The sequence below is a fragment of the Schistocerca serialis genome, chromosome 10, assembly GCF_023864345.2.
Source record: "Schistocerca serialis cubense isolate TAMUIC-IGC-003099 chromosome 10, iqSchSeri2.2, whole genome shotgun sequence".
Lineage (NCBI taxonomy): Eukaryota > Metazoa > Arthropoda > Insecta > Orthoptera > Acrididae > Schistocerca > Schistocerca serialis.
The window spans coordinates 58,940,404-58,967,508 of record NC_064647.1 but is presented as its reverse complement, the minus strand read 5'-3'; the positions used below and the strand labels follow the sequence as shown (position 1 = coordinate 58,967,508).

At 45.7% G+C, this 27,105-nt stretch overlaps 1 protein-coding gene across 1 annotated transcript in view; it reads left to right on the top strand.

Moving 5' to 3' along the window:
• LOC126425242 (uncharacterized) overlaps positions 1-27,105 on the top strand; it is a 93,518-nt gene that overhangs the window by 31,396 nt on the left and 35,017 nt on the right. Inside the window, exons 5-6 of the mRNA XM_050088203.1 lie at positions 485-973; positions 15,717-15,855. Coding sequence (XP_049944160.1) covers positions 485-973; positions 15,717-15,855 — 628 coding nt within the window. The remainder of the gene's footprint in view (positions 1-484; positions 974-15,716; positions 15,856-27,105) is intronic.

The window sequence follows — 27,105 nt, the reverse complement described above, 5'->3', positions numbered from 1 at the left end:
AGTGGCGTCAACTCGAAAGACCTGCACCAGGCGAACGGTCTACCCAATGGGAGGCCCTAGCCACACGACATTTCATTTCATTTCAATAGAGGTGACTGTGTCAAGCAGTACCTACTGATACTATATTTGAACATTAACTTACATTTTTCTACAGAGTAAGCTGCTATTCGTCACACCATCTTGTATCTTCCTATGGTCACTAAAGGTACACCACAACATCATCAGGAAACAGCTATGTGTTGCAGCAGAATTTTTCGATTTATTGCTGCTGATCACCAATGTTTTCTCGTGTTTGTAAAATACTATTTCAGCAATAGTAATTGATAATACACATTCATTTTTAATTGAGAATAACAGTATAATGTTAAAATGGAAGTTAACTTTCAATTGTGAATAGCTACATTTTTTCTGGCAAAAAGCCAGTAAAAATAAGGCACACGGACTGCGCGACTAGCTAGCTCACTGCAGCCGCGGTGGTTTGCAGGGGCCAGCAGAGCAGTCCCCCCCACGATCGCTGGGACCGGCCTCAGCCGACCTCCGTCTGGCACAGACCCGCCCTGGAGCGCCCCCCGGCTGTGAAGCCGTCACTGCCGGCAGACCCTTACGAATACTTGGCGCATCACCACGGCGACATCGTCACCGACCAGCGCCCCCTACACCGGCCCCCCTGGGCGCCCCCTCCCGGCAGTGCCGAGATCGGAGAGGGTGGTGGCGGCAGTGTGTACGGCCTCTCCCAACCCCACCACCAGCAGCACGGCCCTGCCAGACCCGGCTACATTTTCCCAGAAGAGCCCTCGGGGCTGGACTCGCTTCACCGGCACCACTACCATCATCCCCACCACCCTCCCAGCTACCCGGGTGAGGCGGACGGTGAGTGGGTGCTACTGTCCAGCACCAAGGGCTACTCCCTGCCGTCACACCGCCGCCTGCACCAGCGCGCTGTCTCCTTCAGTGCGAGACCTGTCACCTCCAGGTAACCAGCTACAACAGCGTCACATCTTTTGTCTGAATTATTATTTGTTTTATGGCCTTCATTGGACCACTCTAGTCAGAAATACAAAGTTGTAAACAAGTTGTTACACAGGGATACAATTTGGCTCAACAATAACTTAATATGGTATTTAGATAATATAATTATTAGAGTCAATTAGAAAGGTGTTTTGCTCTTCTGTCTGCCCAATATTTCTTCATTCCTTCAGATATTTTCTTTCTTTCTTCATCTGAGACCACTCTTTCTGTACTCCTTTTATTGATTTTCATTTGTAGTCTGGTTTGCGGGTCTTGCAGTATTCTGGTTTTCTCTGTCTTGTTTTTTAGGTCATCTACTGTAATTTGGAGTTCTTTTATATCTTCCTTAATTTCTGTGATCCATTTAATGTCGCTCTTGCTATTCCACAATTTTTGTATTATTTTTTACTAATTCTGTTTTCTGGAGTTCTCATCAGATGTCCAAAGAATGAGATGCGTTTCTTCCTGATCGTGCTCATGACTGGTTCTATTTTATTATATACTGTTTCATTTGATGCTATTCTCCAATGTCCATTTATTTTAGACTGTTTATTTATACATGTCCTAATTATTCTTGTTCTATTTTTAGAATTCTGTCAATTTCTGCTGTATCAGTTTTTTTGAAGATAGTTTCAGCTGCATACGTTATTTCTGGTTGTGTAACTGTTTTATAGTGTTTTAATTTTGCATCTATAGATAGGCTTTTTTGTTGTATGTAGTTTTGGTAATGTAATTTGCGTAGTTCAGTTTTTTTATTCTATTCTGCCACGATGGCTTCTCATTTAGATTGTATGTTATTATTTCGCCTAAATATTTAAATTTATCAACAATTTTGATTTCCTGTTTTCCTATTGTAATTTTGTTTGCAAGTGGTGGGTCAGTTAGCATAATCTCCGTTTTTTCAAATGATATTCTAAGGCCTATTTTCTCTGCTATTTCTTGTAGTGATTTCACCTTTTGTCTTAATTACATCAATTTACCCACATTAATGCTGGATGAGCTCCACTGCTATTGAGAATTACCTATATTTGGTTTCTTTGTTTATAAAAGTCGAGTCTACAGTAGATTCACAAATCCACAAGTTACCTTGTGACTGTTGGTTTGTCTAAGGTTCCAGGTCCATGGCTTCTGATAATGTTTGAGGTGACTTTAAATGGGTGAAAATCAAAGGAAAACTATCCACAACATTAGTTTAGTTCAGCACAAAACAAATAATAAGATTAAAAACAGCCCACCAGTTGCAATGGATAAAGTAATCTTTACCTAGGTTTCGACAGATTTAAATCTATCTTCTTCAGAAGGCGGCAGTATTACATTAATATGGAATGATATGTCACTGTCGTTTTTACAAATATCTGCATAGATCCATTAGTCTAAAATAAAATATAGCCCTGAAAATAGGGTTTGTCATGTTTATTTATACATGTCCTAATTATTCTTGTTCTATTTTTAGAATTCTGTCAATTTCTGCTGTATCAGTTTTTTTTTAATGTAATCCAACCATTACCAATACTACTTGATTCAGATGATTTAGCAATAGAAAAATTCAATTTCGGACCTAAAAAGTATTTAGGACCTGACAATACAGATATACTGGCAAGCTTCTTCAGATTGGTGACCTTCTTACTGGTGCCAGGCACTGGAACGGAACCATAAGTGCCAGTAATATTCAACAAATCTTTGTAGACCAGCATACGTCTGCGACGGCGATATCCAACTCTGCAACTTCCATGCACTAATTTTTATTTACATGACAAACCCTATTTTCAGGGCTATATTTTATTTTAGACTAATGGATCTATGCAGATATTTGTAAAAACGACAATGACATATCATTCCATATTAATGTAATACTGCCGCCTTCTGAAGTAGATAGATTTAAATCTGTCGAAACCTAGGTAAAGATTACTTTATCCATTGCAACTGGTCGGCTGTTTTTAATCTTATTACGTGGAACCGTTGCTGTTGCGCAGCTATGTTTAAAATACAAAACAAATACATATTGCTCCACTTCAGTATGGTGTAGCCATTGTTGCCACCAAACTATTTACATGAATCGAATCTTAAGAATCAGTCTGCCAGTAACTGGCCAAACTCACCATAACTGTCCTCAACGACTAACCTTCAGCTGATGTGGCTTCTTTTATTGTAGTGCCTCGCGACACCTTCCCGTGCCAACAAACAAGCCCCATGTCAGATTTACGAAGTGCATTATGTATCAAGTTAAAATTGGTGCAGTTCGCAATGGCGCTGAAGACAATTTTTCAGTATGATTCAGTGGATCTAAATACACCCTAAGACCAAAAAAAAAGAAAAAGATGCACCACAAAGTAATATCTCAATGAAGTGATGTACGTGTACAGACAAACAAATTGTTGCAATTTCAGAAAAGTTGGATGATTTAGACAAGAAAAAGAGCTTCACAAGCTGAGCAAGTCAATAATGCATTCATCCACCTCTGACCCTTATGCAAGCAATTATTCGGCTTGGCGTTGTTTGATGGAGTGTTGCATGTTCTCTTGAGGAATACTGAATCAAATCCTGACAATCAGCGTGTTACATTTGTTATTAACTAATTTATTTATTAAAATATAGATTAATTAAAATATAGATATAATGAAATATAAATATAATATTTATTAAAATATAAATTTATCAAAATATTAAATGAATAAATAGTGCTTTCGGTTCTAGACGCTTCAGTCTGGAACCGAGTGACCGCTACGGTCGCAAGTTCGAATCCTGCCTCGGGCATGGATGTGTGTGATGTCCTTAGGTTAGTCAGGTTTAAATAGTTCTAAGTTCTAGGGGACTGATGACCTCAGATGTTAAGTCTCATAGTGCTCAGAGCCATTTGAACCAAATTATAGATATCTAAAAACCCGAGGGATGGGATCTGACGACCTTACTGGCCAAGATAGTGTCTGATAAGCACGAAGATAAGCAGTAGAAACTATCGCCATATGTGAGTACCATTATCTCACTGAAATGTAAGACCAAGCTGGCTTGCCATGAAGAGAAATAAACCGTGGCACTGAATATCGTAGACATAATGTTTCGCCATAATGGTGCAACGGATCACAACCAAAAGCGTCCTGCTGTCAAGAGAAATGCCACGCCATACCACCGCTCCTGATTGTCATATCATACATCTGGTGACAGGCTGGTATTCTACCGCTGTTCAGGGCATCTCCAAATACTGTACGTCTTCAGAGTCGAATTGTCTGCAGTGAAGAGTCTCACTTCGAGCTGAGCCCCAATCACCAGCAAAGACGTGTCTGAACACGCCCTGGACAGCAGTAGGATATCAATCTGAATGGCGCTCGCAATATGGCCCAACAACCAGGAGTCATTTCACTTCATGTCTTGGCCCATTTGGTTGTCATCCGTGGCCCCATTATAGCACAGCAGTATGCCAACAGTGTTCTACACCCCGCTTTGTTGCCATTCGTGGCAAGCCATCTGGAGCTCACCTTTCAGCAAGATAATGCCTGCCTGCAAATGGTCTCTACAGGGCTTGTCAAACCTTTGCTTGGCCAGCAAAGTCGCCGAATCTCTCTCCGAATCAGACTGTTTGAAGCATTATGGGCAGGGCCCTCTAACCATCTCGGAATTTTGATGAGCTCAAGTGCCAGTTGGACAGTATTTGGCATGATATCCCCCTGGAGGACATCCAACAACTCTGTCAATGAATTCCAAGTAGAATAACTGCTTCCATCACGAACATAGGGGAAAATTATCCATATCTTCTGACACTGCAATCATTTGTACATCTGTACATGTATGTCACATCTTCAGATCTCCCTTCCATTCGGATTCGGATAATTGCTTCATGGTACGTCGTTTTTTGTGTTAGAGAGTATGTATGTATGTAATGTATGTATGCATACGTATTCAGGGACCCTCATGGACTGCCAGATCTGTTCGTATGCAATTCATACACTGAAGAGCCAAAGAAACTGGTACACCATCCTAATACCGTGTAAGGCCCCTGAGAGCATGCAGAAGTACCACAACATGAAGTGGCGTGGACTCGACTAATATCTGAAGTAGTGCTGGAGGGAATTGACACCGTGAATCGTGCAGAGCTGTCCATAAATCCGTAAGAGTATGACGGGGTGGAGATCTCTTCTGAAGAGCACGTTGCAAGGCATCCCAGATGTGCCCAATAATGTTCATGCCTGGGGAGTTTGGTGGCCAGCAGAAATGTTTAGACTCAGAAGAGTGTTCCTGGAGCCACTCTGTAGAAATTCTGGATGTGTGGGGTGTCGCATTGTCCTGCTGGAATCGCCCAATCCCGTCGGAATGCACAATGGACATGAATGGATACAGTTGATCAGACAGGATGCTTTCGTAAGTGTCACATGTCATATCTCGACGTTTCAAGGGACCCATATCACTCCAACTGCACACTCCCCACACCATTACAGAGCTTCCACCAGCTTCAACAGTCCCCTGCTGACATGCAGGGTCCATGGACTCATGAGGATGTCTCCATACCCATACACGTCCATCCACTCTTTACTATTTAAAACGAGACTCGTTCCACCAGGCAACATGTTTCCAGTCATTTCCAGTCCAGTGTCGGTGTTGATGGGCTCAGGCAAGGCGTAAAGCTTTGTGTCATGCAGTCATGAAGGGTACACGAGTGGACTTTTGGCTCCGAAAGCCCGTACCGACGATGTTTCGTCGAATGATTCGCATGCTTACACTTGTTGATGCCCCAGCTTTGAAATCTGCAGCGATTTGCGAGAAGGTTGCACGTCTGCCATGTTGAACGATTCTCTTCAGTCGTCGTTGGTGCCATTCTTGCAGGATCTTTTTCCGGCCGCAGCGATATGGGAAATTTGGTGTTTTACCGGACTCCTGATATTCAGAGGACACTTTTGAAATGGTCATACAGGAAAATCATCACTTTATCGCTACCTCTGAGATGTTGCGCCCCATCGCTCGTGCGCCGATTACATCACTTTCAAACTCACTTAAATCTTGTTAACCTGCCATTGTAGCAGCAGTAACCGATCTAACAACTGTGTCAGACACTTGTCTTATATAGACGTTGCCGACCGCTGCACCGTATTCTCCATGTTTACATATCTCTGTATTTGAATACGCATGCCTGTACCAATTTATTTTGTGCTTCAGTGTATTTACAATATATTAACTGAATGGGTTCGTATAGCTAGTACGTTTCCCGAGTTGTCTACTAACTTTTAATTAATAGTTACCTGCTCTTTAACTTCTGGCTCCTTTCTCTCGCCCTGACAAGCACAGTAGAAACACTTTCATGTTTACCGATGCAGCACGTCGTTTATAATTTGGTCAAGTAATGTTTTGCTGTACATCATAAGTAAAGCACATGTAACGTCAAGTTATGGTTTTCTTACACATTTCAAAACTAATTCTTCTGTATGTACTATAATGAGTCACACTAGTTTTTTTTATTTAGATGTAAGTAGCGATACCACACATTTTACACACAATCAACACGTGGTCCAGTCACATTGTGTCCGCCTCTCAAAAGTGTGAATAATCACCTTTCGCTGTGTGGACGTGCAAAGAGGTTCTGAAATGTATCGACACAGATGTGGAGCCATTCCAATTTCATTGTCGCGGCCAGCTGCAATAGGTTTCTCGCTAGAGAGTACAAGACGGAATAGTTGGATGGAGGTGGTCCAGCAGATTCTAGATTGAGTTTAAATTCGAATAGTTTGGTGGCCAGGGAATTAGTGTGAATTCATCTTGAAGCCCTTTGAACCACACACGTACCATGCAGGGCCATGTGACTTGTTGTATTGGTCCATGGGTAGATGCCATTGTGCCGAAGAAAGACGAATTGCATGTAGGGGCTCACATTGTCCACAAGTACATGTGCCTATTTGTGTTCCTCCATTGTGCCTTTCAGAATTACGATGGTTCCAATAGTTCAAATGGCTCTGAGCACTGTGGGACTTAAACATCTGAGGTCATCAGTCCCCTAGAAATTAGAACTACCTAAACCGAACCAACCTAAGGACGTCACACACATCCATACCCGAGGCAAGATTCGAACCTGCGACCGTAGCGGTCGCGTGGTTCCAGATTGAAGCGCCTAGAATCGCTCGGCCACACCGGCCGGCAGAATTACGAGGTCACCCGGGGAATGCCACGTAAACATCCCCGAGACCATAGTGCTCCCTCCTCCGACCCAGACCCATTGCTTTGAGATGTTCCATGCCGTACATGCCAACTGCCTTCTGCCCAGTGGAGCATAAAATGCTTTTCATCTAAAAAGCCCATCTGTCGCCACTCCGACGACATCCACTTGTGATATTGACGTGCAAATTGCCGTCTTTGTTGCTGGTGATCAGCTTTGGCACATGAACCAGGTGCCTGCTGAGGAGGCCCGTGCACTGCAGCATTCACTGTGTGGTCATTGAGAAGACACTGTTAGTAGCCCTCGGTTGATCTGGGCAGTGTGTTGCTCAGTAGTTGCGTGTCTGTTCACCCACACACGTTTCTGCAGCCAACATTGAGCCTGTCATCTACGGTCTGTGGTGCAGCACAATTGCCTTGGTGCCAGTCTTGGATCGGCTTTATATGCCCGTTTCGCCATGTGTAGTATACTTTAAGCACAGCAGCATGCTAACTTAGACGTATTGGAACTGCTTCCAACCTTGACCCAAAAGCCAATGATCATGCCCTTTTGAACTTCAGACAAATCGCATCGTTTCCGCATTACTACGTCCTCCTGCCGCCCCCCTCCCCCCCTCCACCGCTAACTCTGCCATCTGCCGGCTGCGAGTGATTATTACATGCTGACAACGGACATAGGTGGTGCGCACGTTCTCCGATTGAGCCGTGTACGTTGACACAATGTAATAGCATTTTAGAATGAATAAAACAAGAAGTAAATGGCTTATATTATACATAGTTATTAAATTGTCACGTTGCTATTAATGATTATTTGTTTATGTTCAGTCCGTGTGCGAACAGCCGAACTTTTGCAGATCTTCCTGCATGGCACTACAACTTTTAAGCATTGCGACTTTAGCATGTACAACAGCACCATCCTTTAACAGGCTCATGAAGCTCCTGGCGTTATCCACTAGGTATTTAGTGATGAACCACTTTCGTTTCTTTTTTTTATTTTTAACACACACAAAAAATGGCTCTGAGCACTATGGGACTTAACATCTGAGGTCATCAGTCCCCTAGAACTTAGAACTACTTAAACCTAACTAACCTAAGGACATCACACACATCCATGCCCGACGCAGGATTCGAACCTCCGGACTGAAGCGCCTAGAACCGCTCGGCCACACGGCCGGCTAACACACACACTGTTAGTACAGTGTGGACTGTGTATTTTTATACTTAGTCCCCGCACGCTTTATTTACTGCAGAGGACGAGAAAATACAAAGGAAAAAGTAACGATTTCAGTGCAGCCAATCGCAGCTCTTATTGTAACTTTACATAATTTAAATTCCGCTGAGACAACTGCTGCTGAGATGCACTCCATTCGGTTCTAGTTTGTAGTTGCAATGAAAAGATACAATATTTCTTTTTATAGCAATGGAAATTACAGGATACAAACTATACGCAAAACACAGACACACCACTGAGTCGCAGATGAATGGAGCGTGGAGCATAGACAAATGAGTACATGGCCATTATATAATCATACTAGGTTATGAGCTCCAAATCATCTTCCAGTCTAAGAATGCACACATAGTTATCCACGAAGTGGAAAGTAATAAACGAGGGAAGAAAGAGACAAAGGACATCGTTTTTAATCCCAGATCTCTCCTACCGTGACACAATGTACACTAAATGATTGTAAGTATCCGTACAGCCATATGTACTGCAGAGTTGACCTCTAGATGTCACGAGAGGATGGGTATTGTGTTGTCAGTGGAGAATGTTCCCTGCCATCATGCGTGGTACAAGCAGTGAACTATGTAGCTGGCGGTGTTACGGTATGGGGATGTCTTTCAGTGGCCGAGCGGTTATAGGCACTACAGTCTGGAACTGCGCGACTGCTACGGTCCCAGGTTCGAATGTTGGCTCGAGCATGGATGTGTGTGATGTTCCTAGGTTAGTTAGGTTTAAGTAGTTCTAAGTTCTAGGGGACTGATGATCTCAGAAGTTAAGTCCCACAGTGCTCAGAACCATTTGAACCATTTTGATGTTTTTCACAGTTAGGCTCTGGCACCAGTATTGAGCTTAAGAAAACATAAAGTGCATAATGATATGTACAAATCTTACAGCACTGTGTACTGTGTACAGTATAGAAAAAGTTCAGTGCTGCAGTCACCACAGATGCCTACTGCAGTGGCAACACGGCAGACAGACCAGCGATGCGGGTTGCTGACTAAGCTGCGAAGTCTGGCCGACGCAAGAGTGTTTACAAACAAGTACCACAGTTGACAACAAACACGTAGGTGTGACCAACGTCCATCAGAGTGCATCAACCAGCAACAAAGGAAGGGGTCACGACGATCAACGAATTATTTCCTGGCGATCAAGTGTGCACAAATAGTCCTGGAAATATCCCTCCGCCCGAGGCTAGATGAGCCGGCACCATGCCATTCGGTGGGCACTTCTCGACTCGGCGGGTGCGGTGAAGATCGGCCGGTCCAGCAGTGTGCCAACTCGACCAACCTCTCTTCCGCAACAGTTGGGTCCGCAGCTTGTGGTCTAGTGGCTAGCGTTGCTGCCTCTGGGTCATGGGGTCCCGTGTTCATTTCCCGGCTGGGTTGGGGATTTTCTCTGCACGGGGACTGGGTGTTTGTGTTGTCCTCATCATTTCGTCATCATTCGTCACGTGGCTAAACTGGACTGAGTAAAGAAATTGCAATGTGTGAAAAACTGGGACATTGCATGGGCGCTGATGACCGCGCAGTTGAGTGCCCGACAAAACTTTTTGACTGCGCAGTTGAGTGCCCAACAAAACCAAACGTCATCATCATCATCCGCAACGATTGGGATACGTCGCTCTCGTCAGGTTACGCTATCTACTAGCTGCTAACAGCCGACTTCAACGTGGAACAGTTGTACAGGTATAAAGTCGAAGGGAAGTCTGATTGTAGGAATTAGTTGTTATTTGCTTGTTCTGCAGCAGGAATCCTTATTGTTTTGTCGATTTTGAAGAGAGTTTTACTGTTGGTAGTTTATTCTAGTTTCCTTAGTAAATAAGTTGGCAAAGCGAGTTGGTTCTTGCTCTGTAGATTTAGCATTCAGAGACAATGATTGTTGGAGACGATGACTATTTGTATGAGCATGACAATCTTGTCATAAAGCAACACTTGCAAGTCACTGGTCTGGGGACAATAACATTCCTGAAACGGACTGGTCTGCGCAGAGTCTGGACCAAACCCAGTGGAACACCTTTGGGATGAGCTAGGACACGACATCGATACAGTCTCCAGCATCCAACATCACTATCTCCTCTGTTTTCCACTCTTGAGTTAGAATGGATAGTCATCCTCATCAATCAGACATTTCATTGAGAGTTTCCCCATCAGAGTTCAAGCCCTCATAAATACAAGGGGTGGATACACCCCATATTGTTGTCCAGTAATAGGTATCTGGATATTTTTGATCATATAGCATAATTTATTGCTGGGCACAATCATACCACTTTCAAAACGAAATTGTCAGGTTCAGTCATTGGTGGTAATTTTAGTTTAAAATTGGATTGATTGCGTGGGACAGTGCATTATTTTCAAAACAAGCAATCACTGCGAGTGTCCAGTTCGACTGGAGCGTCACTATTTCCAGACCCACAGAGGAAAGTGCCTTAAACCGGATTCCCCTCACCCCTCAGACGGCCTCCCTGGTCTCTTGGCTCTGCATTCTCATGAACTCTAGTGGGACAAAGTGCAAACAGTAGTTTAGGCTTCTACCACTGTGTAGCAGGGTGCACAATTCGCCCACTTCACTTGTCACTTATCAGTTTTTCATTACATGTTCTGACAGTGGAAAAAATTTGTTCCACTTTGCTACATTTAAGGTTAATGTTTATGATTAACCCGTTTAATTTTGACTTTATGTTCAAACTTTATTGGGTTATAGTCACATAAACTGGACTCCCTTCAGTTCCTTGAACTGAAACTCATAATTATTCATGTTCCAAGTCTGGTGGTATTAGAACACATTTATTCTCTAGGAAGACTCCTGCGGATTCTGAGAAGACTATGGGAAAGGTTGATCAAATGAAGTGTGATCCATCGAAAGTAGTTAAAGCCACTGATTCAGTTCAGAAAAAGAAAATGGATCGGAAGGGGGCCAGTGAACGGTTTCATGTTCCAAAAGCAACACTTATGGGGCTGTCCAATATAAAGAATGGTACACCTAAGGAAGCAACAAAAACAAAATGAGACATACATGAGAGTGGGTAAAGATTTTGAAGATGCGCTGGTTTAGAGCTGTCTTGCTAAGAGAGACCCTTCCTTTGGGCTTACTGGTAATGACTTAAGAAGAACAGCAGTGATAAATTATACCGACTGATCTTTAACAGACGAAATTCCTGGGAAAAGTGGTTCTGGCTTTTTCTTAAATGATACAAAAGTAAACTGTCAGAAGGGACATCCTACAGCAGGGCCCTTGACTTCAGCAAAGAAAACACAGAGAAATTTTATAAATTTCTGGAAAATATTATACACACATCAAAAAAATTTTGCATCACCTCCATTCCGAGAGTTCCGGGACCTGTACAGAAAACTGGAATAGATATGAACATAAACATCATTTACGTCCTTTTTATTGCTCATGAAAACCACACTTTGCATGTTGTACCACCATACAGCAAGACCAACAGTGGTGGTGGTCCGGATTGATGTACACACCGGCACCTCTAATACCCAGCGGCACGTCCTCATGCATTGATGCATGCCTGTATTCGTCGTGGCATACTATCGACAAGTTCATCAAGGCACTGTTGGTCAAGATTGTCAGACTCCTCAAAGGCGATTTGGCGTAGATCCCTCAGAGTGCTTGGTGGGTCAGGTCGTCCATAAACAGCCCTTTTCAATATATCCCAGGCTTTTTTGATAGGGTTCATGTCTGGAGAACTATGTTGTTATCCTGAAGGAAGTCATTTACAAGATGTGCACGATGGGGGCGCGAATTGTCGTCCATGAAGACGAATACCTCGCCAATATGCTGCTGATATGGTTGCACTATCGGTCGGAGGATGGCATTCACGTATCGCACAGCCGTTCACAGCGCCTTCCATAACCACCAGCAGCGTACGTTGGCCCTACATAACGCCACCCCAAAACAGTGTATCTAAGGCGTTCAGCCTGACCGGGTTGCCTCCAAACACGTCTCTGACGATTGTCTGAGTAAGGCCATATGCGACACTCATCAGTGAAGAGCACGTGATGCCAATCCTGAGCGGTCCATTCAGTTTGTTGTTGGGCCAATCTGTACCATGCTGCACAGTGTGGTGGTTGTAAAGATGGACCTCGCCATGGACGTCAGGAGTGAAGTTGTACATCATGCAGCTTACTGCACACAGTATGTATCGTAACACGACGTCCTGAGGCTGCACGAAAAGCATTATTCAACGTGGTGGCATTACTGTGAGGTTCCTCCGAACCATAATCCGTAGGTAGCGTTCATCCACTTCAGTAGTAGCCTTTGGGCAGCCTGAGCGTGGCATGTCATCGACAGTTCCTGTGTATCTCCTCCATGTCCGAACAACATCAATTTTAAACTTCCTGGCAGATTAAAACTGTGTGCCGAACCGAGACTAGAACTCGAGAGCTTTGCCTTTCGTGGGCAAGTGCTCTGCCAACTGAGCTACCCAAGCACGACTCACGCCCCGTCCTCACAGCCTTACTTCTGCCAGTACCTCGTCTCCTACCTTCCAAACTTTACAGAAGCTCTCCTGCGAACCTTGCAAAACTAGCACTCCTGGCTTAGCCACAGCCTGGGGGATGTTTCTAGAATGATATTTTCACTCTGCAGCGGAGTGTGCGCTGATATGAAACTTCCTGGCAGAATAAAACTGTGTGCTGGACCTAGACTCGAACTCGGGAGAGCTTCTGTAAAGTTTGGAAGGTAGGAGACGAGGTACTGGCAGAAGTAAGGCTGTGAGGACGGGGCGTTTAGTCGTGCTTGGGTAGCTCAGTTAGCAGAGCACTTGCCCGCGAAAAGCAAAGGTCTCGAGTTCGAGTCTCGGTCCGGCACACATTTTTCATCTGCCAGGAAGTTTCATATCAGTGCACACTCCGCTGCAGAGTGAAAATCTCATTCTGGAAACATCAATTTGGTTCACTCCGAGACGCCTGGACACTTCCCCTGTTGAGAGCCCTTCCTGACACAAAGTGTGGACGTGATCGAACAGCGGTATTGACCACCTAGGCATGGTTGAATTACAGATGACTGGAACTGATCGGCTGTCGGCCCTCCTCCGTCTAATAGGCGCTGCTCGTGCATGGTTGTTAACATCTTTGGGTGTGTTTAGTGACATCTGTGAACAGTCTAAGGGACTGTGTCTGCAATACAATATCCCCAGTCAACGTCTATCTTCAGTAGTTCTGGGAACCGGGCTGATGCAAAACTTTTTTTGATGTGTGCTTTACACATTGAAACTAGATTATGTTTTGTCTGATTTAATCGCTTACTCTAATTTCTTTCAACGTTATTTTATTTTGAAAAGGGATCAGATTTTGGTAGCTACTGGTAAGTGTAAGTTTTATTCATAGTAATAACTAGCTGTTTCCTGTGGCTGTGACTGAGCGAGGTGGCGCAGTGATTAGCACATTGGACTCAGGGGAGGATGACGGTTGAAATGCGCACCCAGGCATCCTGGTACAGGTTTTCCTTGATTTCCCTAAATCACTACAGGCGAGTTGCCAGGGTGGTTGCTTTGAAAGGGAAAGACTGACTTCCTTCAACGCCCTTCCCTAATCCCATGTGACTGATGACGTCACTGTTTGGTGCCCTCCCCCAACGAACCAACCAAGCTGTTATCGCATGCCAGTAGTGTTGTTACGACGAGTGATGGTACGTCAGCAAGCTACTGTGGGTTCAATATCATCAGCAGCCCTCACATGTCTGCCTGTTTGGGTAATGCAAGCATATTTCATGTTCTGCTCCACTCTCTCCCACCTCCCAATCTGTCCCAACACACGGTGCATCAGAATGCGAAGCACTGCTGCCGAGCAGTGCATACAGAGGCGGAGGGGCAGTAGCGCGCCTCTAAGTATCTTGCTATTGAAGCAGGTACACATTATGCAATGTGTACATTACGCAGAAAATAGTGTGGAAATATGTATTAAATACTGAATGTCTATAAGCATTGTATTGATTAATTTCAATCGTATTATGTAGCACATATCAACCAACAAAAGCATTTTCACAAACACGATCAAGAGTGAAAGAATAAATAGCTTTTTCAAAGAGTAAATATATTTCCGTAATTCGCGTAATATTCTTCAAAACAATACGTATCTAGTACTACACATTGTCTAAAGCAGTCTTTATTGTTCCTCAAGGTTCGAGCTATGTCCTTACCGACTTTCATTGAAACCGGTTGAATGGGTTAGTAATAATAAATTTAAACGTCATGCATGATGCAGCCGTTTTTCACGCATCCCCTGTTTATGACACCTTATACTGTGTCCTGACCTGTGTCGTACAATGATATAATTTTGCAGATACATTCAGTGGTGTATGGGAAGACTGCCCACAAAACGTATGACAAATACAATTAGTAGTAGAGAAATTATAAATTAAAACTTCATGGATGATGCGAAAATTAACAGCAGAAATGTAGTAAGTGATAACCTTTTTTTTCCTTTCGTCTTTTTTTGAAGGGTGTAAGCCACAAAAAATCTGTCCAAGATTTGAAATTATGTCTAACGTTCTTTGCAAGTCACTGAGTGCTCTAACTGGATTAATATAATCTGGGTATTCTCGCTTTGTAGCCTACATTTCTTTTTCACCCCCGTCCCCTTTGAAAGGTTAGTAGTTCTTACCCCCACACCGACCCTTTTCAGACACTAAATGCTTTGCGTACGAAGTTTAGTTGAAATTGGTACAATGGTTTTGGAGGAGATGTGACACATAAATACATACATATAGTTTCATAATATGTACGGCTATCCTTTGTGTCGTGGTGCGATTTTGATGAAATAAAACTTGTACAGTGTCCCAAACTGTGCTCAAGGTACCTGTGAAAAACCCATGAAAATTCGTGTAGCAGTTTTGGAAATTAGAGTGTTCAGACAGACAGACGGACAGACCAGAACGCTGAAAAGTTTAAACCACGATATCTTTTTTTTTTTTTTTTTTTCGTGGTACGAGTTTGATGAAGTAAACCCTACACTCTGCAACAAACTACGCTTGAGCTACCTGCGAAAATTCTATGAAAATTCGTCTTGTAATTTTGGAGATTAACGAGTTCAAATACAAGAAGACAAAGACAGTATTACGTACTTATTATTAGTAATGGATAGTAAAACGTAAGTGGTGCATAACATTATAAAGTAAATACTGCGGACATTTAATTTTTTTTTTTATTTTGTTCTGTTTTCAAAAACAGAAACGAAATGTGGGTCCGATTTTGGTTTTGGTTTGTCGGTTTGTAGAATAAAGGAAATAAACTACAAAGTTATCAGTCCCTTCTCGTTTCTGGTCCTGTCCTCCACGTTTCGCTGGCTTTATTTCTGTAGCTGCAGTCTCTGCCCAGCAAGTGTGTGTGTGTGACCCGCAGGAGGTCGGTGCGGCTGACGGTGCTGCCTGCGCAGAACGGCACGACCAACATGTCCACGTCACACGGCGGCCTGCTCGAGGTGCACAGCTCCTTCAACAGCGTCGAGCAGGACGTGCACGACCGCGAACACGACCAACAGGTAAGCCGCGAACGTCGCTAACACTTACACTGTCCAGTCTCGTTAACGTGACCACCAGTGAAAAGCCCGAATAACCGCCCTCTACAGCGCAGACCGCCGCGATACGTGCAGGAGCTGGCCAGTGTGGTCGAGCGGTTCTAGGCGCTTCAGTCTGGAACCGCGCGACCGCTAAGGTCGCAGGTTCGAATCCTGCCTCGGGCATGGATGTGTGTGATGTCCTTAGGTTAGTTAGGTTGAAGTAGTTCTAAGTTCTAGGGGACTGATGACCTCAGATGTCAAGTCCCATAGTGGTCAGAGCCAGCCTGCAGGACGAGGGTCAGTGAGGCACTGCATGATACTGACACGGATGTGAAGCCACGCGAACTCCAGTGCCGCGCTACGTTTCTCGGTTAAGGATCCACGGAGCGAACAGGGTGCTCCCACGGTTTCTCGATTGGGTATAAATCTGTGGCATTTGGTAGCCAGGGGAGCACTGCCAACTCACCCTGGTGGTCTTCGAACCACGCACATACACTGAAAGCTGTGTGAGGTGCTGTGTTGTCCTGCTGATAGATTCCATCGTGACGAGGAGAAAAGAACTGCACGTAGGGGAGACCACAGTCCCCAAGGACAGATGCACACTTGTACTGATTCATTGTTCCTTCCAGAATGCAGTCCAGCCTGGGCCCTACCAACGATTGTTTCCCGGTGTCCCTTTCAGACGTTTCGTGTCAAACGTGCCAAGAGCCATCTTTTCGATGCAACCTGTCGCCACTCATTGGATGTACAGTTGCGCTACTGGCGTGCAAATTCCAACCTGCATCGCTGATGACAGCAGTCAGCACGGGTAGATGAACTGTGGACCAGCTGTGGAGGCCCACATACAACAATGTTCACAGAACGGTCACTGAGAAGGCACTGTAGGCAGCCTCGTGGTTCATTTGGGCGGTCAGTTGCTCAACAATTGCACTTCTATGCACGTATAGACATCTTCACAGCCGTTAATGACCCCTGTTATACAGGGTGTTACAAAAAGGTACCGCCAAACTTTCAGCAAACATTCCTGATACACAAATAAAGAAACGCTTAATTTCCATGTTAGAGCTCATTTCAGTTTCGTCAGTATGTACTGTACTTCCTCGATTCACCGCCAGTTGGCCAATTGAAGGAAGGTAATGTTGACTTCGGTGCTTGTGTTGACATGCGACTCATTGCTCTACAGTACTAGCATGAAGCACATCACTACGTAGCTTCAACAGGTTAGTGTTCATCACGAACGTGGTTTTGAAGTCAACGCAATCTTTACAAATGCGGAGTTGGCAGATGCCCTTCTGATGTATGGATTAGCAGGGGCAATAGCCGTGGCGCGGTACGTTTGTATCGAGACAAATTTCCAGAACGAAGGTGTCCCGACAGGAAGACGTTCGAAGCAATTGATAGGCGTCTTAGCGAGCACGGAGCATTCCAACCCATGACTCGGGACTGGGGAAGGCCTAGAACGATGAGGACACCTGCAATGGACGAGGCAATTCTTCGTGCAGTTGACGATAACCCTAATGTCAGCATCAGAGAAGTAGCTGCTGTACAAGGTAACCTTGACCACGTCACTGTATGGAGAGTGCTACGGGAGAACCAGTCGTTTCCGTACCATGTAAAGCGTGTGTAGGCACTATCAGCAGCTGATTGGCCTCCACGGGTACACTTCTGCGAACGGTTCATCCAACAATGTCTCAATCCTCATTTCAGTGCAATGTTCTCTTTACGGGTGAGGCTTCATTCCAATGTGATCAAATTGTAAATTTTCACAATCAACATGTGTGGGCTGACGAGAATCCGCACGCAATTGTGCAATCACGTCATCGACACAGATTTTCTGTGAACGTTTGGGCAGGCATTGTTGGTGATGTCTCGATTGGGCTCCATGTTCTTCCACCTACGCTCAATGGAGCACGTTATCATGATTTCATACGGCATACTCTACCTGTGCTGCTAGAACATGTGCCTTTACAAGTACCACACAACATGTGGTTCATGCACGATGGAGCTCCCGCACATTTCAGTCGAAGTGTTCGTACGCTTCTCAACAACAGATTCGGTGACCGATCGATTGGTAGAGGCGGACTAATTCCATGGCCTCCACGCTCTCCTGACCTCAACCCTCTTGACTTTCATTTATGGGGTCATTTGAAAGCTCTTGTCTACGCAACCCCGGTACCAAATGTAGAGACTCTTCGTGCTCGTATTGTGGACGGCTGTGATACAATACGCCATTCTCCAGGGCTGCATCAGCGCATCAGGGATTCCATGCGACGGAGGGTGGATGCATGTATCCTCGCTAACGGAGGACATTTTGAACATTTCCTGTAACAAAGTGTTTGATGTCACGCTGGTACGTTCTGTTGCTGTGTGTTTCGATTCCATGATTAATGTGATTTGAAGAGAAGTAATAAAATGAGCTCTAATATGGAAAGTTTTCTTTCTTTGTGTGGAGGAATGTTTCCTGAAAGTTTGGCCGTACCTTTTTGTAACACCCTGTATCTGGCCCACGAAGCACCACACTTGCCTCTGTGTCACTTTTCGATAATGCCAGTTTCCCAAGCACGGTGTGTTTCAAACGTGGCTGCATGTTGCAGGTGGACAGTTTAGAAACTTATCCATTATGGAGAAGTGTTGTAACCGGGACCGGAACGGCCGCGGGGTTGCCGTGAAGGAGAGCGTGGCGGGATCCACAGAGTGGCCCGCAAAGAGAGAGGACAGACACGAACAATGGAGGACCTTAGGAACAACAACAATGTAGAAACTACAGAGTCGCAAGAAAACCTAACTAATCAATCACGTCCACTCGTACACAATACGCTGTCTGAGGCGAGATGTCGATAGATGCAGGCCAAGGTTAGACTGACTGGCTGAGCGGGAGGCAGGCGCTTAGATACACGATCGGGGGACGCAGAGATTCGCCGCGGGGACCACGTGTTCCACTGTGGCGCCTGGCGCCCCCACGTTGGAGGTGGGCCAGATGCACCCGCCGCCACGGCTTACGGGGCGAAGGTGCAGGCACCTCCAGGGGTCTTCGATGTCCACGCTGTCTGGGACAGATTCAAAATCCGCGGCGCGCTGTACCAGATCCCTCCCCCTGAAACTGGCGCGTAGGGGCGGAAACGCCCCGGACATTGCCGAGGTGGGCGGCAGTGGGAAGAAGAGCCGGCCTCGTCGGCCGCCGTTGACAGGTAGGAAGGGACGCCCGAGGTATCCGTGACGGCCGACCCAGAGTCCGGGGCAGAGGAGAGAGTTCCCGACCCACCCGGGGGCAGGGAGGGCCAGCGGCCGACCCGCGGGGTGATGGCAACCGGGGGCAGGGGCGGCGACTCGAGGACCACGTCCGTACCCGAAAGAGGTAGGGGGAGGGGGAGGCGGCAGCGCGAGTCCCGCGGGGGCGCGCAGCCGGATCTGATTACGATGGCGGCACTCCGACCCTTTCGACGTCTGCACCGAAGTCACACGCCGCCCACGGGCTGCGAGACCGTGGCGGGCGTACAACCCGCCTTGCGCCCGTACTCGCGGGCCCACACGGCCGCGCCGGGGGTGTAACGCCGAGAGGGCCAGGGGTGGCGGCGGGAGGGGGATGGCATCAGCCAATGGAGCAGGGTCCGCAGCTGTCGCCCGTGAAGGAGCTCTGCCAGACTACGTCCATCAATTGGCATCGTGCGGTAGGTGCTCAAAAACAGGGAGAGGGCCAATGTGGTGGGAGATGTGCCGACCACCTTTGCCAACTTCTTAGGCTAGGCGCAAATTGAGACGCGTATAGCACGTGTGACGTGACACTAGACTACAGCGCGACACGCACGTGCCGCACGGGTCGCGCGGGTGCAGCGCATATTGCGACGCGTACACCGTACTTCGCACGCGCCGACTGGCGACGCTCTGCGCTGACTGAACCGAAGCGCGCGCAACCTGTTATCTCCCTCAAACGATTTTACAGAAACTATTCACTGAAAATATTCGATTTTTGCCTTACTTGTAGCGTTATATGTCAGCTTCGTGGAGAAGTGCCCTTCATCTCGCTAATGACCATTCTTATTGTGATCTACACATTTTAGTGAGACACTACGGAAAACTCTAAAAGTTTGCAACGAAAATTAGGGATCGGTATGATTTTGCGTTTGGTGCGTATTACATCATACGTTGCTGCAAATGAAATTTAGATAACATGTTGAATTTTTCTTTAGACTTGGGAGGAGGTCTATATCTGCCTCCATCTCGAGAAAATGGATCCTACGTAGCGCGCTCACTTCCGATCTCACGCACGCGAGAATGAAATACTCTCAACATCTCTCATATCTCCTAAACCGTTCGAGACATCGAAACTAAAGTTTGGCGAATGATAGCACACAAGGAGGAGAGTGTTTTGCCAGTTCCTAAACACACGGAACTTTCTTATCTACGGCGATATACCAACACTTATACTTCCCTTTTTATTTATTTCACTCCAGTGACTAATTTTTTAAGAATCATCAACAGCTGGCGAAACAAGAGCTTCCTAGTATGAAAATAAACATGACATTTCTTCTTTTATGTTACTACAAACCGACACTAAGAGGTTTTTCGTAAGCTATCGAGCTCTGTGATGGCCAATTACTTGTTTAATGAGGCACTCCGTTTCGGAATTCTGTCGCAATACCTGCTGTGTTTGGCAAATTACTCTGTGACAAAGGAAGTACAATTAAACCAGTCACCAAGAGAAATGTGGCCGTTACAAACGGTGATGCTTCTTCGAATTAGAAAAGATTAACAATTCACACAAAAACAGATTGCAGTTCTGTTGGAACTTTCGTGGAATGACCGTAACCCATCGTCTTTTTAACACTGAGCGACTGGAACGGAAACTTACCAAAGGATTTTATTCCTTCTCTTGAACGAAGCAGTATTAAATTAATGACGAGCGTTCCTTCAGGCGGAATGATAGGCAAATGCCACATACTGGTTACTTACCTACGGCTTGCCAAACTGACAATGTGTGATCCTGAATAAAATAGTTGTTATTGAGAAAAATAAACAATTGTTCAAAATGTTCAAATGTGTGTGAAATCTTATGGGACTTAACTGCTAAGGTCATCAGTCCCTAAGCTTACACACTACTTGACCTAAATTGTCCTAAGGACAAACACATACACATCCATGCCCGAGGGAGGACTCGAACCTCCGCCGGGACCAGCCGTACAGTCCATGACTGCAGTGCCTTGACCGCTCGGCTAATCACGCGCAATAAACAATTGATCTGTCGCACAACACAATGGTCAGTGTATTGTCAGCAGCGGAGTTAATGCGCGCGACAGGACTGCACAAGCTAGACATGTGTGCCTTGTGAGCTGGAGTTCGAAAAACATTGTCATGAAAGTAGATCTGCCTTTGTCAGCAGTACATTTCAACAAATTAAATATATCTAATCATAACACTCTATTCGGATATTCCTACTTTCGTAATAATACCGACCATTTTCTTCATTTGTGTAGCTTGTTGTATAATTAGTTTATTAATGCTGATAATGTGCATGCAACAATTGAAATGCTTTTTCTCATCACGGCGAACCAATTAAAACATTGTTATTTGAGACTGCTTTTCGACTGTTTCTAGCTTGCAGTGAAAATGTGATGTTCACATGCATGTAGTACAGTGTGTCGTATAACAAAATGGCTCTGAGCACTATGGGACTTTACTGCTGTGGTCATCAGTCCCCTAGAACTTAGAACTACTTAAACCTAACTAACCTAAGGACATCACACACATCCATGCCCGAGGCAGGATGCGAACCTGAGAGCGTAGCGGTCAGTCGTATTACATTATTACATCCATATCAGAGTAATGACATTGAGACTTCAATACTTCAGATCTTGGACGCTTTTTACCAGGAGTACAAAGGGTCACATCTGTGGAGATTATCCCTTTCTAAATTTTTATAACAGATAGGACGGTTACGACAGCATACTAGGCAGCGAGAATATAACCTTGCTTTACTTTCCTGCCTTGATTCTTAATCACATGATTTTATAATATTCCTTGCTTCCTTATTCACTACCCTCTGTCCCTTCCTGCGATCTGAAAACATCGCGTAGACATATGATACAATTCCAGCGGCCAATGGCTCGTCAGTTACTGAAGTATGCATTTTTCTTGACAGAAGAAAAACAAAACAAAACAAAACTACACAGATATAAATAACAGAAAAGTATAATGTACTAACGAAGAAAGCTGGAGCGTTTAAGTGGCGAAAACCGAAACACTACCCAAAGGCGATAAAATTCAGTACATAGTAAGGCAAAATTTATCGTATTGGCAATACTACCACTGCTGATATGCGCCGTTCCGCTGTGAGCATATGGCTGGGCTACTTTTAGGCTCCCCTCCTCAAATTTCCCACGGTGCTAGCGAGGCACGCGCGACGCGCGGCGCGAGAAACTGTGCCTCAACCACAACGCCGCGCGACCTGGCGCAGGCGCGTGTCGCGTCCCAGTCGCGTCGCGTCGCAATTTGCGCGGTCCCATTTGAACCTGTGATATAAAAACGCGCACTGCGCTGCGTCACGCCACACGCGCTACACACGCCTCAATTTGCGCCTAGCCTAGAGGTATAAACAATGTGCTGTTCGCAGCCATCGTCATCTCGATACACGAGGATGATCCCAATACCGTATGCCGAGGCATCAGCCGCCACAAACCGAGGGCCGGTCTGGAGAGAAGGGAGTAAGGCATAGCCTTTAAACGTAGAAAAGCCTGGTCACAGGCAGAAGTACCATCAAAAGGCTCTCCTTTGCGACGCAAGTTATTGAGGGGTTGAGCAACGGAGGCAGCCTGAACTTTAAGTAATAAGTAACACCTGGAGGTCAGGTAAGTCCTTGGGACGAGAAGGGGCCTCAATGGCCGTGACATTGCGACCCGAAGGGGGAATGTCATCTTTGCTAAGCCAGTGGCCTAAGTATTCCACTTCCGGTTGAAAAAAAAAATAACACTTTCCCAGCCGACAGCGTAAACCAGCAGACTGCAGAGTACGAAACAGGGCGCTGAGGTTTTGCAAATGTTCCTGGCGGAAACACCCGGTGACCGAGATGTCATCCAGATAATTCATGCAAGCGGGGGATAGGCTGCGTAAGCTGCTCCAGGAACCGCTGGAAAATCAATAATTGAAGAAGTCTTAATCGCATTTATTATTATTATACGGCCAACCGGTTTCGACCCGACGTAGGGGCCATCTTCTGGGCCTTTACACCATTGGTAAAGGAAACTAGTTGATAGCTTGCTTCCGTTATGTAGACAGGAGTGACACCACCAGCAGTCGACCAATGGAAGATGGCCCCTAAGTCTTAAATTCCTGGGATTACAACTTGATAATAAATTCAGTTGGGAGGAGCACACCACAGAACTGCAGAAACGCCTTACCAAAACTGTATTTGCAATTCGAGTGTTAGCAGACATAGGCGACATAAAAATGAAAAAGCTTGCATACTTTGCCTACTTTCATTCCATAATGTCATATGGTATAATATTTTGGGTAACTCTTCAAGTCAAACAAAAGTTTTCAGAGTCCAAAAGCGTGTAATACGTATTATTTGTGGAGTAAATTCACGGGCGTCCTGTAGAAACCTCTTCAAAGAACTGGGTATACTAACTACTGCCTCTCAGTATATTTACTCATTAATGAAATTTGTCCTAAATAATATATCTCTTTCTCCAACAAACAGCTCAGTTCATACATACAATACCAGGAACAAAAATGATCTGCACAAGGACTTAAAAGCACTTACTTTAGTTCAAAAAGGGGTCCACTACTCAGGAACACTCATCTTCAATAATTTGCTAGGAAACATAAAAAATTTAGTTACAAATAAAGATCTGCTTAAAAAGAGCCTGAAAGACTTACTAGTGGCCAACTCATTCTACTCCATTGACGAATTTTTTAATAGAAACAAATGATGTATTGTATATATTCATACTATTAGTATTGTTATTTCAGCTTTAAAAAAAATTGACATGTTCCACATCCATGAGGATCTCATCAGCACGGATCAATGGAACGAAAAACTAATCTAATCTAATCTAATGTAATGTAATCTCGGGTTGAAACCGGTTGGCCATATAATAACAATAAATGCTATTAAGACTGTACTTGAATTATTGATTAATCATACTAATCGCTGCTTCTCTCCACAACCATTTTGTCCAAATAACCGCTGGAAAATGGCCGGCGCCAAAGAGACACCAAAGGGAAGGCGCTTGTTTAACTCGTAAGGCGTGTCGACAATGACGACGTCCTGCGACACGGCATCCATGAGTAACTGGTGGTATGCCTCAGCTAGGTCGATGTTGAAAAAGTACTCGCCGCCGGCTAGCTCGGCGAGAAGGCTCTCCTGTCGGGGAATGGGGTAACACTGTCGACGAGGGACCGAGCACTGACCGTAGCGCCGAAGTCCCCGCGCAGCCGAAGGGACCCACTCGGTTCCCGTACGACCACCGACGGTGTCGCCCGGGCAGCGTATGTCACAGGCTCCAGGACGCCAGCGCCCTGAAGCCGACCGAGTTCCCGCTCGACCACCGGCAGTAAGGCCGCCGGAAGGGGCCGCGCCCGAAACAAGCGAGGCTGCGCGCCCAGCCGAAATGCGATGTGCGCCCGAAAATCGGAAGCACATCCGAGATCCGTAGCAAACGACGACGCAAAAGCAGAGCACAGATCGTCCGGGTCCCGAAAAGGAACGGCCGTGGAAATGACCTTAACTTCGTCGAAAATTGAAAAGCCAAACAGTTGAAACCCATGCGGGCCAAAAATATTCGAAACCGACGGACGGTCGACGACAAATAGGGTAAGGAGCCGGGGAACACGTTCGTACGTCGCCTGGACGACGAACGGCGCTTGAAGGGGAACGGAACCGTCTCCGTAGGCGACCCAACGCGGAGAGGGAGGTGACAACTCAGGAGAGCCCGAGCGGGCATATGTCGCCATATTGATCGGGGAGACGGTGGCCCCAGTGTCGACCCTAGAAGTGACTCCTCAGTGAAAAGGCGGAGCGCGAGGAAAAGCTTCTGCGCAGACGGGTCGTTCTGCGGGACGACTCACAGGGGGAGGCCACGACGTTTGGAACACGGATTTACTGCAAACTTCCTACACTCGTAGTACTCCACGAGGACACAAAATGTGTAAGCAGTAGGGCGTACTTCTCAAGCGTTACTGAGAAAATCGCAACATAATATTTCGGTCGTTAAATATACAGGGTGTCACAAAAAGGGACGGCCAAACTTTCAGGAAGCATTCCTCACACACAAATAAGGAAAAGATGTTATATGGACATGTGTCCGGAAACACTTACTTTCCACGTTAGAGCTCATTTTAGTTTCGTCAGTATATACTGTACCTCCTCGATTCACCGCCATAATTTCATACGGGATACTCTACCTGTGCTGCTAGAACATGTGCCTTTACAAGTACGACACAACATCTGGTTCGTGCACGATGGAGCTCCTGCACATTTCAGTCGAAGTGTTCGTACGCTTCTCAACAACAGATTCGGTGACCGATGGATTGGTAGAGGCGGACCAATTCCGTGGCCTCCACGCTCTCCTGACCTCAACCCTCTTGACTTTCATTTATGGGGGCATTTGAAAGCTCTTGTCTACGCAACCCCGGTACCAAATCTAGAGACTCTTCGTGCTCGTATTGTGGACGGCTGTAATACAATACGCCATTCTCCAGGGCTGCATCAGCCCATCAGGGATTCCATGCGACGGAGGGTGGATGCATGTATCCTCGCTAACGGAGGACATTTTGAACATTTCCTGTAACAAAGTGTTTGAAGTCACGCTGGTAGGTTCTGTTCCTGTGTGTTTCCATTCCATGATTAATGTGATTTGAAGAGAAGTAATAAAATGAGCTCTAACATGTAAAGTAAGTGTTTCCGGACACATGTCCACATAACATATTTTCTGTCTTTGTGTGTGAGGAATGTTTCCTGAAAGTTTGGCCGTACCTTTTTGTAACACCCTATACATGTGTGTGTGTGTGTGTGTGTGTGTGGCCATATTTACCACAAAGCGCCGGCAGCCGAGTGGTGCCGGCACGGTAGCTCAGCGTGGTCGGTCAGAGGGTTAGCAGCCCTCTGTAATAAAAAAAACTGAGTTAATGGGTCAACAATGAACTTATACGGACGTCTTACGACGTCCGCCCGGAGCAGATGCAACGATCAAAAGTGAACACAACGAGAGTCATCATACGAAGCCTCCTGGTGGAACTCCAGTCGAGAGGCGACCACGTGGCATCGTTCGGAATAATAGTTCGTCAGCAAAAGTCATATCTCCTGGAAAGAGAGAGAGCCACAGGAAACGAGAACGGTGCCAACTTGCGGAGCGGGAAGAACGTGTCCGGGGACGACCGAGACAGGAACAACGACCGCTGCGAGGAGTCATCCGTGACTTGAAAAGCCCTGAAATGTTGTTTCAGTCGATGTTAAGTACGTTTCCCAGTCTTCTTTAGCGTCATTAAATGGAGGTAACGACGGCGGACGTGGGAAAGCATCTGACCCCCGAGGACTCGGAAGCTGTTGTGGCAGTGCGTCCCTAGCATCGACTATCCATGAGGAATAGCAGTGACTGCTGTAAGATGTCTAACTGGAGCTGCTGCTGTTGCTCCAGCAGACAGACCAACTTCGCCTCCGTGCGAACAACGACCGCCGGTCACCTCGTCGCCAAGAATGCAGCCGCGACCGGAACGGCCGCGGGGTTGCCGTGAACGAAAATGCGGTGGGACCCACGGGGCGGTCCGTGAACAACAACACAAACGGGAAATGTCTGTATTCACTGGAAGTATTGTGGGCTTCTTAAAGACCCAGCTCTGGGCTGCGGAATGAAATTCGACCCAACAGTAGAAACTGGGAACTACTGTAGAATGTACGTGCTTGTAAGTAGTGGAAGATGATGTAAAAATCTGTGTTACTAAATGGCAGGCTGTTAGCAAACGTCTAAGTATACGGTTTAGCTTGCCACGTATGTGAGTGGATCGAAGTTAAATAATAAAAAGCAATACTATGTCCTCCACGGTGAAAGATCGTCAGAGACAGGGGTATCAACCGGAGTGGTTGATAGAATTGCTCTTATTCTCCGTACACAGGTTGTTAGTGGTACAAGTGCAGAAATTTTTATCGGTTACGGAAGACAGTGTAATCAACATCATATCAGTATTTACTTCATTTCCAGACTAGTAACTACAGCTACTAGGAGTGGCAGACTAATAGTT